Raw genomic sequence first — 15232 nt, forward strand, 5'->3', positions numbered from 1 at the left:
TGAAGTAGTATTTCGATCACCTGATCTGATAAACCTTGTCGTTTTAGAGCTTGCTTCTCAATTTCCAAGCCCTGAGACAAAATACTTCTGGATTGGGATAGAGAACTGGACCCTGGTCAGATGGTCTGGAGTTTCTGGTAAGATCAAAGGCTCTTGAGCCGCTAGCTCCAACATCATCGGGAACCATGGTCTCCTTGGCCAAAAGGGTAATATCGCTACCACTGTAACCTGCTTTTCTTGGATCTTCTTCAGAATTCCGCCTATGAGTAGAATCGGAGACCTACCCCAGTTGGAAGTTCCACTGAACTGACAGAGCATCGACTGCCACTGCCATAGGTAGATAGAATTTGGAGTAAAATGTATTCACCTTGCAATTGTCTTTCGTCGCCATTAGGTCCACTTCTGGTACCCTGTTCTCTACTACCGAGTGGTCCTCCATTTGGGTCTACGGCAGCAAGGACTTATAGCGCCTTGGGACTTTTCTACACTTTGTCTTTTGTTTAGTCTTTTTCACTTGCTTGAAATATCGTCCTAGGCTGCTATTATGTTTGTCCACAGAAACACACGTCAACAGCATATTAATACCGTTTTTTCACTAGATAAAATTGAAGATCTAGAAATTTTAGATGATACATTAGATAATGTGATGTCTAGATTAGAGAAAACTCTCTTAAAAGAGAGCCGTCTCTGGTGGGAGATCACCACACTGGTACCTAAGGGGCTTCAGATCCAGAAAAGAGCCTCTTTTAATAATCCATCAGAAAAATTTGTGCAGAAATGGGACCATATCCTTAATACCTGCTCTGTTTCACTAATGGAATTAATTATCCAGGAGAGGAAAACAGAGATGGAGGTAGTGGAGTCCGATATAAAAAAACTAGAATCTCTGACAGATCCTTTTAAAAATCAAAATGAATATAAAGAGTTAGAAACTAATATCAAAACCAAACTCCAAAAAAATGAAAGGGATTTGATGCGGAGAAAACAAAAAAAGTTTCAGCGTGATAGAAATGTGGGAGAGGAGTTAAAAGATGGCAGTGCCACTGGGAGGCTCGGTCCAGGGCCACCAATGGTATGCCAACGACCCAATCCTAACACTTTCACGCCGAGAAACGAACAATTTACTAATAAGAGGAGACACCAAAACCACCTTCCACCGATAGAGAGACCATTATACAGTGAGGTTCTGGGAACCAATTTACCCAAAACTCCACTACCACAACGAACTCCCCGACAACAACCTAAATTTAAAAGCTGGAAAAAGGTACCTTACAGAAATAAATTTAGAAGCTGGGAAGACAGAAGAAATGATCCTGTCTTTCCAGAACAGTCACAATACAGGAATAGGGAACAAGAAAGAGGGAGTACTTCTAATTGGGTCGATCGGTTTTCCACACATAACAGATTCGACCATTTAGCCCATCAAAGCAATAGGCCCAATTTTTTAGACAGGAATCGCCAGACCTGGCGGACGAACTAGATCCCATATCTGCGGAGCCTGTTGCTAATTCTAATAATAACAATGATAAAAAGAATAAAAATAATAATAAGAAAAAAACTAAGAGAGGCAAAAGAGGAGGTTCACGTAAAAGATGCAGAACCAAGAGAAAACTTTAACACTCTAACCCTGTGATTGACAATCTAGAGGATAAGATCACTAAGATTTATAACCTCAGTGATCATGTGCTCAACTAAGGTGAGACATTAATTTTACAAAAAGGACTGAAATATGCCCCAAGTAATTCAATTAATTTTTTTGAGTTATATCTAGATGTTAATAAATTTATTCGTAAAATCACATTAAAAAAGTTTTTTGCCACTAAGGAACCTAGCAATACCATTCAGGAGATTACTCCCTTTAAGAAACCCTCTGTATTTAACCCCCAATATATAAAAGGGTGCTTTATTGAATCGTTCCAAAAGATAGTGAATAATGAATTTCAGGTATTGAAGGATAATTTACCCACCCTCAAACATAACTTGACAAAAATAGAAAGAGAAGCCATAGATAGTTTAAAAGATAATATTAATATTATTATTAAGCCGGCCGATAAGGGTGGAGCGGTCGTCATTTTGAACAAATCTATGTATATGTCTGAGGCTCTACGTCAACTCAATGACGGTGTTACCTATAGGAAACTCAAGACAGACCCGTCACAAAGGATTTTATCCAACCTAAAGACATTTATTGACAGCTATGTGATGAAAAGGGTCTTAAGTAAGGATACAGCTGAATTCTTGGTGAGAGAGGAGTACTCTGTGCCTGTACTCTATCTCTTGCCAAAGATTCATAAGAATACTGTAAACCCCCCTGGACGTCCGATTGTTGCCGGTACCAATAGTATTACGGCCAACTTATCCTATTTTATTGACCATCATTTGCAGCCTATTGTGCTCACAAACCGGTCACATTTAAAGGATACCAAGGACGTCTTAAATAAAATAAAAGGTGTTACTTGGGACAGCGAATTGATTTTTGATTACAGCAGACGTTACGTCCCTATATACAATAATTAGACACAGTGACGGTATACAGGCAACCAAACAAGCCCTTACTAACACTTCCATTATCCCTGATTTACAAAATCTACTAATACAGGGTATAGAATTTATTTTACTTAATAATTATTTTAATTTTAATGGTAGCTTCTTCATCCAAGAGGTTGGTACAGCCATGGGGACCAGATTTGCCCCCAGCTATGCAAACATTTTTATGGCCGGATGGGAAAATCTAATGGTCTGGCAGGGGCATAGCTGGGGTGCAAATCTGGTCCAATGGTGGCGCTACATTGACGATGTGCTGTTTATATGGAGGGGGCAGGAGACAGAACTCATTAAATTCTGTGAGTATCTCAATACAAATTGCCTCAACATTCATTTGACCTTCAATATCAGCAAATTGGAGGTGAATTTTTTGGATCTGAGGATCTATGTGGAAAACAACCAACTTGAAACCACAGTGTACTATAAACCCTCAGATTCAAACTCATATATCTGTCCATCCAGTAATCATTTGAATAGATGGGTAACAAATGTCCCGAAAGGACAGTTTGTGCGTTTGAAACGCAACTGTTCGAACTCCAATAACTTTGAAGTGAGTGCCAAAAAAATGAAAAATAAATTCTTAAATAAAGGTTATGATGGCACACTATTGGAAAACGCTTTAGAAGAAACGAGGTCCCTTTCAAGAGAAGAATTACTAAAGGAAAAACCCATTAGTGACTCCCCCCAACCACCAAATTACACTGTAGCTTTTAGCACACAGTACAGTGCCTACCATAGATCCATTGAACAGGTTTTTAAAAGGAACTGGAAGCTTCTTTTGGAGGATCCGGTCCTAGTAGATATTTTACCTAAAAAACCTAAATTTATCTATAGACGGGCTGCAAGCCTTAAAGATAAACTGGTGAAGAGTGCATTCATGGAACAGAATACCATTTCTACCCGTAATAATGGGTTTCATCGTTGTGGTGATTGTGCCATGTGCAAATCGTGTCCATCAACAACTAGAAAATTTGTAGAGATTGATTTGAAACATTCAATTATTAAACCTAAACAATTTATCACGTGCAATTCAAATTATGTTGTTTATGCCATCAGATGTGCATGTGATAAACTTTATATCGGTAAGACCAAAAGGAACCTTAAAGTTCGTCTTGCCGAGCATGTTAGAAACATCAAAAGAGGCTATAAGGAACATCCCTTTTCCTTACATTTTTTTGAAGTACATAACAGCTCCACTAAGTCTATTACAGGCTTTTGGGGTCTAGAAACAGTCAAGACAAACTGGCGTTATAACAATAGGAATGTTCGCCTCGCCCAAACGGAAATGCGATGGATCTTTAATCTCTCTACCTTACACCCAGATGGCCTAAACCATGATTTTGAATTAAAGTGGTTTCTGTGAATTTTTGTATATATATTTTTATATGTATATAATTTTAAAATCCTTTTATAATCAATTTCTCATCATGCTGCTGTATTTTAAAATAATTTTATAACATAAATAATACTGTTTTTATATTGTGATGAAATTGTTTATTTATTGTATTCTGCAAATGGAGGAAGCACAATTTTTTCGATACATATTTTTACCCCCTTATTTATATATTTATAGTTGCCCTAATTAGTTTATCAACTTTGCGGCATTTGATTATTGATATGAGCGCGCTGTATATATATAACAGTAGAGCGTTCCATATTTTCATTTTGCGCTGCCGTCTGTGCGTTCCACAACCCGGAAGCCTATTTGCCACTTAGCCCTAATGGCCGTGCGTTTCACAGCACGGAAACCATAAATGATACCAGTCCGGAAGCGCATACTCCTTCCGGCTATGCGTTCCATAGCACGGCAGATATGTACGGCGCCTTAAACCAATGACCCGACGCACTGAGGACGCGCCTTTGATGACACCTCCGGGTCATGCGTTTTATATCGCGGAAATGAAGCCGCGATCATGCGTTCCACGCGGCGCATTGGGCACCACAGGCTGTTATTCCACTGTACGCCAACGAGTGCATCTTTGGATTTGTCATTGCTACTTAAGCGCCATTAAAGGATCACACTTATGTCCTTTATCATACCATTTTTTGCATTTTTATATTTCTATTACTATAACCCGGAAGTGCTTCCTCCAGACTGCTATATAACCACTGCCAGGTCACTCACTCTCTACCTTGAAAAAGGCGGCTGCGACCGCCGAAACATGTTGGCAGAGAAGTGAGTTACTTTTACTTTGTTTTTACTGTTTTTATTGGATCATTTGTATGTGGCTATTGGCCAATTGGCCACATTGCATTTGTACCGATACAATAAATTGTTATACTGAGACCGGTCCTCCTCCTCCCTTTTTTTCATATACACCTCTGGGATGAGGTTAATGAAAATTTGAAGGACCAGGCCTCCTCTAAAGAAAACGCTATATGTGTATCCCACCTACATGCTCAGTGAGTACGGTAGGCACCTTCATTATTGAACATTCCATATGTATCTGGTGTCCATACACAAAGAAACCTTTATAGGCGTCTAGCTCCTGTTTATACAGTGAGTACGGTATGCCTAGTTTGGACTTACCTTATCCTTGATATTTCATCTTCAGATTATCTGCACGGGTGAACCTTTAAAAAGATACCTTTACACACCTTTACCACATCCCTTACCTGTGAGTTGGGGTACGAATTCCCTCCCTGTTTTTTTCAAGTGTTTATCAAATAAACACTTTTTTGATTATACACATTTTTGGAAATTCTAACACGTTTTTTCATATATTTTCATTTCCCCATTTCACGAGAATCATCTTTTTCGTGGGACACACGAGTTCAGCGCCAGCAAGACCTTCCTTTGTTTCCCCAGTAATAGATGGGCTCCCCATCCTGTCTGGCTCGCATCTGACATCATACTTAAGAACTGGAGATGAAGCGACGTCGGTCTCATCTGTAGACCTTTTGACCACCAATTTAGGGATTCTCTTAATCTTGTATACATTGGAATCCTTGTTAACCTGTGACTCTTGCTTCTCACCAGTGGACGGAGCTCCCATTGTAGACTCCTCATCCTCCACCATGCCCAGGGAACTATGTTGATAGCAGACACCATCATCCCTAGTATGCTGGCGTCTCATACTACTTAATGCAAGACCCTGAATCTTTGTACATCTTTCTGGCGATAAAGCCACCTGGAAACTGCTTGTGTCTATTAGAACACCCAAGAACTGTATCTGTTGAGATGGCTGTAACTTGCTCTTCTGACGATTGATTATCCAACCCTGTGTCTCAAGATATTCTATTACCGTCTGCAAACTCTTTCTTGTTTCTGCCTCCAAGTCACCCGCAATCAGCAAATCGTCTAAGTAGGGCCAAATTTGAATTCCTTTCTCCTGTAATTTTGCTACCACAGTAACAAGTACTTCGAGAAGACTCTCGGAGATGATGTTAGGCCGAATGTTAGACATCTGAATTGGAGATGATCTTTGAACAGGCAAAATCTTAGGAATTTCCTGAGGTTCTTGAATATGGGTATGTGATAATAGGCATCCTTTAAGTTAAGTGCCACAAGAAAGATGTTTTTCCTGATTCCTGCCAGAATAGAGGCCAATGTCTCCATCCTGAATTTCTTTTTCTACAAGAATGAATTAATCTTCTGATATCCAGGATAGACCTGAATGCTCCAGTCTGTTTTGTCACTAGGAATAGATTTGAGTAGAACCCTTTTCTTCACTGGGATCTTGGGAACTTCTCTACAGCATTTATAGCCACAAGTTGATCCAAGATGGCTTTTAATGCTTCTCTTTCCACTCTCCCTTGTGGACGACAAGATATCATGAAGCTGTCTCTTTGAGGTAGCTGACAGAATTGTAGTTTGTACCCTTTCTTTGCTATATCCATTACCCATCTGTCTTTTACAGATTTTTGCCACAAATCTGCAAAAGCCAGAAGCCTCGCTCCCACCAGGGCACTTTCGGCATAGTCATTGCCTTGGGTAACCACTTGCTGGTTGGCAAAAGGACTGCTGTCCTGATGCGCCCCTTCTGCCATACTGACATCCTGGCCTGTAGCTTCTAGCTTCTTTGAATTGCTGCCGTGAAGACATAGGCACTGGAAATCTATTTGGAAAATGACTGTTTCTTTTATCTTGAGGTAGACCAACAGATTTACCCCTGAGATCTTCTTTATCATCACATCCAACTTTTGACAAAATCAGAACGATCCTTCAAAGGGTAAGGAGACTAAAAGTATCTTTGAGTGAACATCCACATTCCAGCTTTTTAGCCATAATGCTCACCTTGCCACTACTCCTGCCACCATAGTTTTAGACGAAAAGGTAACCATGTTGAGTGATGCTTCACAAATATATCCGATGGCTCTCGGCATAGTTTCCAAATTTTTCAACAGATATTGTCTGGATATTCTGTCTTCTAAATCCTTCTGCATATCTGTACTCCACAACCTCAGGGCTCTGGCCGATGATGCGATAGCCATTCCTGCTTTTAATGATACTGCGGAACACATATGTAATATCTGCAAATAATCCTAAGCCCTTTTATCCATGGCATCCTTAAACAAAGCCCCGTCTTCCAGAGGTATGGTTGTCATGGAAGTTACTTCAGCTACTGCTGCGTCAACCTTTGGAACTGAACACCATGACATGAACTTTTCATCTTTGAATGGGTATATCCTATCGATTCTGGGAAGATGACCTAGTCTTTTCCCCACCACACTCCATTTCTTGAGAATTAGGTCTTTACGCAATGAACTGGAAAACATCTACCTTTTCTTGAATAATCTTCAAATAGTCGATCTTGAGCATCCATTGGCACTACTGCTTCCTTGTAATCAATTGCCTTATGTATGTTCTTTAACATACACTCGACCAAATCCAGATCATACGAATTCCTATCCTCTCGAATCTCTCCTGATTCTTTGCTGGAGCAACCTGGTTGATCTTCTTGTCTTTCTTCTGATGATTCTCTCTGATCATCGTCCAATCTCGCCTGCGACCTGGATCTCGTTGATTGAATCAACTCCAACTCATCTTTTGTGACAAAAGAAGATTTTTTCATCCAGTCCATTAGTTGTCGCAACATCTCAGGTTGAGGCATATCCTCTGTCACTACCGGTCTACTGCAATCTTCACACTTGCCTTTTGCAGTAGTCAGTAATAATTTGTCACATACCACACATTTACCAGTGATTTCTTTCTTCTTGCAAATCCTCTTTTTAGGTGTTGATGAAGACACACTAGCGAAAGTAATGTATTAATTACTAACTATCTAAAAATAAAATAATTCTAGCCCATAAAACACAGGCTACCGTAAGGCAGCCACCGCGGCTGCTTGGGGGAGCAAGCGCCAGCGGGGCGCCCCCGGTGCCCGGGCACTCTGGTCAGACCCCCCTTACCCCTCCGCATGCCGCCGCCACCGCATTCAGTCCGGCACCGCAGATAGCCTTCGGGCTCCGTCTCCTGCAGTAATGAAAAATGTCACGACAAAATGGCTATGGGTCAATGGTATCCATGACCCAGAACAGAGGCGTAACTCTGGGAGGCAATGGATTCATCTGCCGCCGGGCTCCTGCTCCCAAGGGGGCACCTCTACTTCAATGATTGACATAGCTTCCTTGGCTAACTCACCCTCCGACCAGGACCAGAGACATCATACTCTCTTTATTTTAAACATAATATCCATACCATACATACACACACATACATATATTTATATGAGGTCGTGTGTGTGTGTTGGGGGGGCACCAATATTTATCTTGCCTCCGGGCAACTGGGACGAACTTACGCCAAGTAGAATTTTCCCTGGAAGTCCACTTCCTGAATGGGCTGTACTGAATCTGTGCATGCATTTAAATACAGACAGTACTAGCACTGCTTCCAGCTAGTAATTTTCCTTTACCCCTCGCAGTACCAACTGCCGCACCCCCCTCCGCAGTGGCGTAACTAGAAATTTTGCTCCCCCCTGCCAAAAATAATTCTGGCGCCCCCCCCCCCCCCCAAAAAAAAATAATTGTATTAATCAGGCACCTCTCCATACCTCCTTCCCTCTATCACCCTTGTACCTCTAATACACCCCTTCCCTCTATTAACCCTGCACCTCTCCCTCCCTCCTTCCCTCTAATACTCTTACGCAGATGTGGACAGAACAAGGGTTCTGCTCCTTCACAGAGGACTGTGGCAGAGCATCACAGCTGGAGTGCCACTTAATTATTTAAAAATAAATTATTATGAGAGCCTTCTATTAAGGGTGAGGCACCCATTTATACAACCACTTTTAAAATTAATGGGCAAAGGGGGCACAACACAAAATCTGTGAGGGGCCAGTCCTATATGAAACGACCCTTAGCAGCTGTGTGGCTGTGTCACCAGAGGCATTACTATAAACTGTATGGGCCCCATAGCACAATTTTGAACACTTAATTAGTGTGGGTGCAGGAGTCAAGAGGGTGGGTTATGGTAAAAAAATAAATAGTAAATAAAATTATAATTTAATTATAATTAAGAAAAATTAAAACACACTGGGACTTACATCTAGAAACACAGAAGGCTGATTAAGCTTGAAGGGACATAAACCACTAAGGGTTCTCTTAGGGTACACCATGCTGTTGGTCACATGACTATGTTGATGAGGATGGGCATAAGGCCTATCAGGACAGGGGGGAGGGTCCAAGCAGGGTAGGAAGGATCACGCTGTTAGAGTGATCTGCCCCTGTCCAAGAAGCTGCTGACCAGGCAAGACCTCCAGTGCAGCTTCCCCTCTGAGTCAGGTTTTTCTCTAAAATTAATAGCTGTTAATCTCTCCTTTCTATCTCTTTATAGCAACAGCATACTCTGTCCTTCCCTTCTGTCTCTATTTCCTACCTTACATAGGCCTTGCTCCGCTGCAGCTATGCCCCGTCCGTCCAGGGTATCCAGGCTGCCTGCCCGTTTGGCAGAGTCTGCGCTCACGTGCAGGGGTCGCGCTGGGTCCGGCTCTGAGGTCTCTCCGGGTCCTGTAACCCGGGGGGGGTCACGGCGGGGACCGGCGTTGTCTAGCGCACGTGGGCGCGATGAGCCGGCTGGGGCGCGTGTGGATGACGCGGCCGGGCGGCCGGCCGCGTCACACGCGAGGGGAGGCCGCGGTCGTGGCGCCGCTGCCTCTCCGGCAGCAAGGGGGTCGGGCAGCGCTAACGCCCGGGGGACTGTAGTGCACGCGGCCAGGGCGCAAGTGGATGACGCGGCCGGGCAACCGACCGCGTCACGCGCGAGGAGAGGCCGCGGCCGCAGCGCCGCAGCCTCTCCAGCTACAGGGGGGTCGGGCAGGGGTAGCGCCCGTGGTGCTGATAGTCGCGGGCGCGGGCAGGAGACCCGCGGCCCGCGTGGGACATTAATTCGCAGGGCGACCAGGTCAGGCACCCGCCAGGCGGGGCCTGATTCAGGCCTGGTCGCATCTGCTGCCCCCAGCGTTCCTGCACCACAGCAGTCAAGGGGTAGGCTTAGCATAAGGGCTAGGGACGCTCCCAGTGTCCCCAGGCGGGCGATTAGATCAACGCTGCCTGGGGTGGGATATAGACAGCCCTCAGTCACGCGCCCTACACGGGCGGTTAATGCGTTAAGTGCCCCCACTGCCACCCCTACCAGGAGGATGGCAGCGTTAGCCCCTTTGCGGCTGGCAAAATGGCGCCTGTTGCAGGCTGCTAGGAGAATCCCTCAACAGCATACAGAGGGAGGGCCCTCAGTGGCTCCCACTAGTGGGGTCCCAACTGTAGCCCAGGCAACCCCGGGCCCCCGTGCCCCTATGGAGGGGGAGGATGCGCGACAGCTCCTGGCGCTGCTGTCATCTTTCTTGGGACAACCTCTAAATGCGGCGCCTTCCCCGGTGGCATCCCCGCCTCCCTTGCCCGTGCCCTCCACGTCGGCCCAAGCATCGATGGGAGCAGGTGTCACTCAAGCTCCTGAAGCTTCCACATCCACGGCTGCAGCTGTCCGGCCAGCCTCCACGGATGACCCTGCCCAGGGTGGACCCTCGGAAATGAGCCTCGTGCCTCGGGACGGCACTTCAGGTGGGTCAAAAAGAAAGAGCAAACGGCGCAGGCGTAGGGACTCCCGCACCTCCTCCTCATCCTCGGGACGTTCAGGCTCAGAGACGTCCGGGGAGGAGGGTGGACGAAAGTCAAGGAGACGTCGGCTTTGCCACGGGCGACGTCGCCGTCATTCTAGTTCCAGTGGTAGCTCAGGGTCCCCCTTATACCCTAGAGGTCAGGTGGTGCAGTGTGAGAATACCGCTGTGCTTAGAGGCCTGAGACGCAGTGTGCAAGAGCGTATTAGAGATGGAAAATACGTGAATTTCTTTAAGATGACCGCACAGGATGAAAAAGATTATCGCGCAGCTATGCGAAAAGGAGGGATTGGGGAGGAGGCTTTTTGCACTTACCACAGGTGGCAAGCGGGTCTCTTCATGTTTGCAGCCTGTTACCTGGAAACTAGGCCCCAGGAACACATGAATGTAATGCGTTACATACACATGATGCATTCTATGTTCCTTACTGATGGGGACTCGACATGGCGATCCTATGACGAGAGTTTCAGAAGGAAACAGTCAGGGCTAGCAATCATGAACTTAGGCTGCAAGGATGTGGAGATCTGGATGGGCCCAAAACCCGCAGCTCCACCGACTGCGGCCCCCACCCCTCCTCCAAAGAAGGCCGCGACGCCCTTTCGCGCAGGAGGGGGGGCGGGGGGACCCTCCGCTGGGCGCTGCTATGGTTACAACGGGGCAGGCTGTTCCCTGGGGGCGCGATGCAAATACAAGCACTGTTGCACTAAGTGTTGGGGCCCCCACACGGCCAAAGAATGCAAGAAAGGAAAGCAGGGAGGCCCGCCGGCCGCGCAAGCAGCAGGCGGACACCCTCACTAAGGCCGTTTCCCCAATTAGACTCGACCGCATGGCCAGCTGGCTGGCGGCATACCCTCATAAGGAGGAGGCTTCCTTCTTGCGGTCAGGATTTGACGTAGGTTTTCGCCTTCCCATTGACGGGGAGGTGTCGACCTCGTCACCCCGAAATTTAAAATCTGCCATACAGATGCCCGGGGTGGTTTTGGATAAGGTGGCTAAGGAGGTTTCACTGGGTAGGATGATAGGTCCTTTCCAGTTCCCCCCAGTGGCCAATTTAGTCTTATCACCAGTGGGAGTGGTTCCCAAGAAGGCCCCGGGCAAGTATCGGCTCATTCAACACCTGTCACATCCTGTGGGCAGCTCGGTGAATGACGCCATCCCCGAAGAATTGTGCCGAGTTCGATACCAGTCTTTCGAACAGGCTTTAACAATGGTTCGGGGTTATGGCCTAGGGGCACTACTGGCAAAGATTGACATCGAGTCGGCCTTTCGCCTCCTCCCCCTGCACCCGGAGTCTTTTCGGTTCATGGGCTTTCGCCTCCCCACGGGTTTTTACGTGGACAGGTGCTTGCCCATGGGCTGTTCGATCTCCTGCGCCTTCTTCGAACGTTTCAGTAGCTTTTTGCACTGGTGCGTCGTTGCGGGATCAGGGGAGTCCGGGGTGGCCCACTATCTGGATGACTTCCTGTGTGTGGGCCCCGCGGAATCATCGCGCTGTGGAACTTTGCTAGCATACATGCAGGGCCTGTTCCAGTATCTAGGGGTACCGGTGGCAGCTGACAAGACGGAGGGGCCGGTTTCCTGCCTTTCCTTCTTGGGCATCGAGATCGACACGATTGCCGGATGCTGCAGGTTGCCTCTGGACAAGCTGGCCCGTCTGAGGGCGGCAATATCCCTCGCGCTCCACACAGGTAAGCTGCAGCTGCGCCAAATGCAGTCTTTGTTGGGTCTGCTACATTTTGCGTGCAGGGTGATTCCCATGGGGCGGGTTTTCTGTAGAAAACTTGAGAGATCCGTCTCTGGGGTCAGGCATCCCTTGCATTTCATACGGCTCTCAGCCGAGCTGAAAAGGGACCTGCGAGTGTGGCTATCCTTCTTAGAGCATTTCAATGGGGTCCTCATATGGCCTTCCCCCCCCTGCGACAATCACCAACTGCAGTTGTTTACTGATGCCGCGGGAGGGGTGGGTTTTGGAGCTTTCCTGGATGGGTCATGGTGCGCAGCACCATGGCCTCCGGAGTGGTTCACCGAGGGCCTCACAAAAAACTTGTTGCTCCTCGAGCTGCTTCCCATAGTGGTGGCTTTGGAGATATGGGGTGACAGGCTACGCAATGCTAGCATCATATTCTGGTGTGATAACCTGGGAGTAGTGCACGCTATCAACCGCCAGGGTTCCTCCTCCCTTCCAGTAGTTCGCCTCTTAGCGCGGCTGGTGCTAAAATGTTTGCTGCTAAACATTAACTTCGTGGCAAGACATATTCCCGGGGTGGATAACTCCGTGGCGGACGCCTTGTCCAGGGCTGACTGGGCAAAGTTCAGGGCCCTGGCACCTCATGCTGATCCCGTTGGTGAATGTTGTCCCTCTTATGTTTGGCAGATGATCAGGCCGGAATGGAGGGGCTAGCCATGCGGGCTATTGCACCCACGACGCTGCAGTGCTATCGGGCTGGTTGGCAGGAGTGGGAACAGTTTCGGCTGTCGGCCCCTCAAGCAGGTAAGACACCTAATGCGGCCATGGTGGCCTTCGTATGGAGTTTATACTCCTTAGGTCGTTCTGTCGCTTCAGTGCGCAGGATACTGGCGGGGGTGTCTTTCTTTTCTGCTTTGCAGGGTAGGGCGGACCCGTCCCGGTCGTTTTTGGTGTCGAGAGCATTACGTGGCTGGCGGAGAGCCTCGCCGGCGCCCCCAGACCGGAGACGCCCGATTGATATGGCATTGCTACCAGCTTTGCTGGACGCCCTAGGGGACATTTGTTGGCCTGCCTACGAGGTCCTTTTGTTCCGAACGGCGTTTGCAATGGCATATCACGGGGCCTTCAGGGTGGGAGAGCTGGTGGCTCCGTCAAAACGGGCTCCTTCACCTTTGTCCGTGGACGATGTAGTGGTCCAAGAGGATTCGGTGCTGTGTCACCTGCGACGATCCAAGACAGACCAGGCTGGTAGGGGGAGATGGCTGTCCCTGCTCCCATGTACGGTGGAGGGGGCGTGCCCTGTGGCGCTGACCACGGCCTGGACACAGGCACGCCCGGATCTGCCTGGTGCTTGGTTGATGCATGAGGACGGGTCGCCTCTCACCAAATACCAATTTGGGCACGTCTTGGGACGGGCGCTGGAGGCCATAGGCCTTGATTCGAAGGAATTTGGGTCGCATTCCTTCCGGATCGGGGCTGCTACCTCGGCGGCTGCGGAGGGCCGCTCCGACGCAGAGATTCAATCTCTGGGTCGATGGCGCTCGGCAGCATTCCGAAGGTACATTCGGCCGTCTCTATCTATCACTGATCACCATGGTCGACTGGACGCATAAGCGCTCGCCAACTTCCAGTGGGGGCCTTGAGGTGTGTTTTCGCATCCGCCCGGGGGCACAATTTGGCTATAATTACAATCTGGCATGGCGTACTTGGTAGTTTACTCCGGGCGGTGTGTTTTGTGCCTCAAGAGCTGGTCGGCCACGGTTTTTCCTCCTCCCTTCTTCATAACCTATGCAGCGTGTGAGTGCAATGACGAGTACCTTCATCCAACTAACTAACTTTTTGTGTGCATATTTCAGATCGACGGGACGTTAAGTCCGTGTGGATGTTGGGCCATTCATTTGTGTATTGGGCCTCGCAGGCAATGAACGCCTCTGATGTATGCATGTTTCCACAGGCGGGGGAGGTTAGGTGGTTGGGTGTTAGGGGCATGAAATGGTGTTCACTGCAGGCCCGAATGATCAGTGCCGTTAAGCAGTTTGGGGTCCCGGAGGTCATCATATTCCACCTTGGCGGGAATGACCTCGGACAGGGATCTGTCCTGGAGCTGCGCTCCATGATTGTCCGGGACCTCCACATCATAGCCCAGGTGTTGCCGTCATGCAGGTTGGTGTGGTCCTCCATGATATCCAGGATAGTGTGGAGGGCAGCGAGATCATGCACCAGCATAGAGCGTTCACACAAGAAGGTGAACTCTATGGTGGCGAGATACCTGTTAGCTAATGGCGGGGGTGTCATTTGGCACAACGCCATTAGTTTCCAGCGCCCTGAGCTCTACAGGAGCGACGGTGTACATTTGAGCCCTGAAGGTATGGCTTTGTTTTTAGGCAATATTTTTGCCTGGTTAGCGACGCGGTGCTGAGCGTTTTTTCTTGGTGGTGGCGGTGGCTGCGGCCTAGGGCCTGGCTGTGGCGGTAAAGAACGGTCATGCTTTAAGAACTCTGTATGTGTGTAGGTAGTGGGGTACACTCTCCCTCGACAACGATTGTCATGGGCCACGCTTCTGCCCGGGGGATGGCCGTCACCACCAGGCCTGGTGGTCGACCAGGGAGAGTGGTCATCCAGCGTTGTATGTATGACTTAGTGATCTTTAACCCCCTCCTTCCTATAATGACCGTTCTTTGGTGCCGCCACCATTCATAGTCTTAGTTTAGTTTAACTTGTCAAATAAATTTGACATTCTGTTTTTGAAACGCCAGCACTTGTGTCGTGTCTTTATTTTAGGATAAGTTTATTAAGATAAGGTTATAGATAAGTTAGATAATTAATGGTATCAACAGCAGGTGGGATCAAGGGGATACCCGATGGTGAGTTTAAGAAACACAGAAGGCTGATTAAGCCTGAAGGGACATAAACCACTAAGGGTTCTCTTAGGGTACACCATGCTGTT

General features: G+C 47.6%; 1 protein-coding gene across 1 annotated transcript; it reads left to right on the forward strand.

Moving 5' to 3' along the window:
• Positions 1-10510: 10510 nt before the first annotated feature.
• On the forward strand, positions 10511-14510 carry LOC146075216 (uncharacterized). The gene is made up of 2 exons (XM_083184203.1): positions 10511-10542; positions 12973-14510. Exons 1-2 carry the CDS (start codon positions 10512-10514, stop codon positions 13896-13898), a joined length of 957 nt encoding a protein of 318 aa, XP_083040329.1. The 5' UTR covers position 10511; the 3' UTR covers positions 13899-14510.
• The last annotated feature ends 722 nt before the right edge of the window (positions 14511-15232 follow it).

This window comes from Crinia signifera, chromosome 4 (genome assembly GCF_055691185.1).
Source record: "Crinia signifera chromosome 4, ASM5569118v1, whole genome shotgun sequence".
Taxonomy (NCBI): Eukaryota; Metazoa; Chordata; class Amphibia; order Anura; family Myobatrachidae; genus Crinia; species Crinia signifera.

Bases quoted from the DNA above. Each gene is read 5' to 3' on its own strand.
- LOC146075216 (XM_083184203.1), top strand. From the start codon at position 10,512: ATGAGCCTCGTGCCTCGGGACGGCACTTCAG. The intron at 10,543-12,972 runs GTGGGTCAAAAA...TATGTTTGGCAG, and splicing joins GCCTCGGGACGGCACTTCAG to ATGATCAGGCCGGAATGGAG.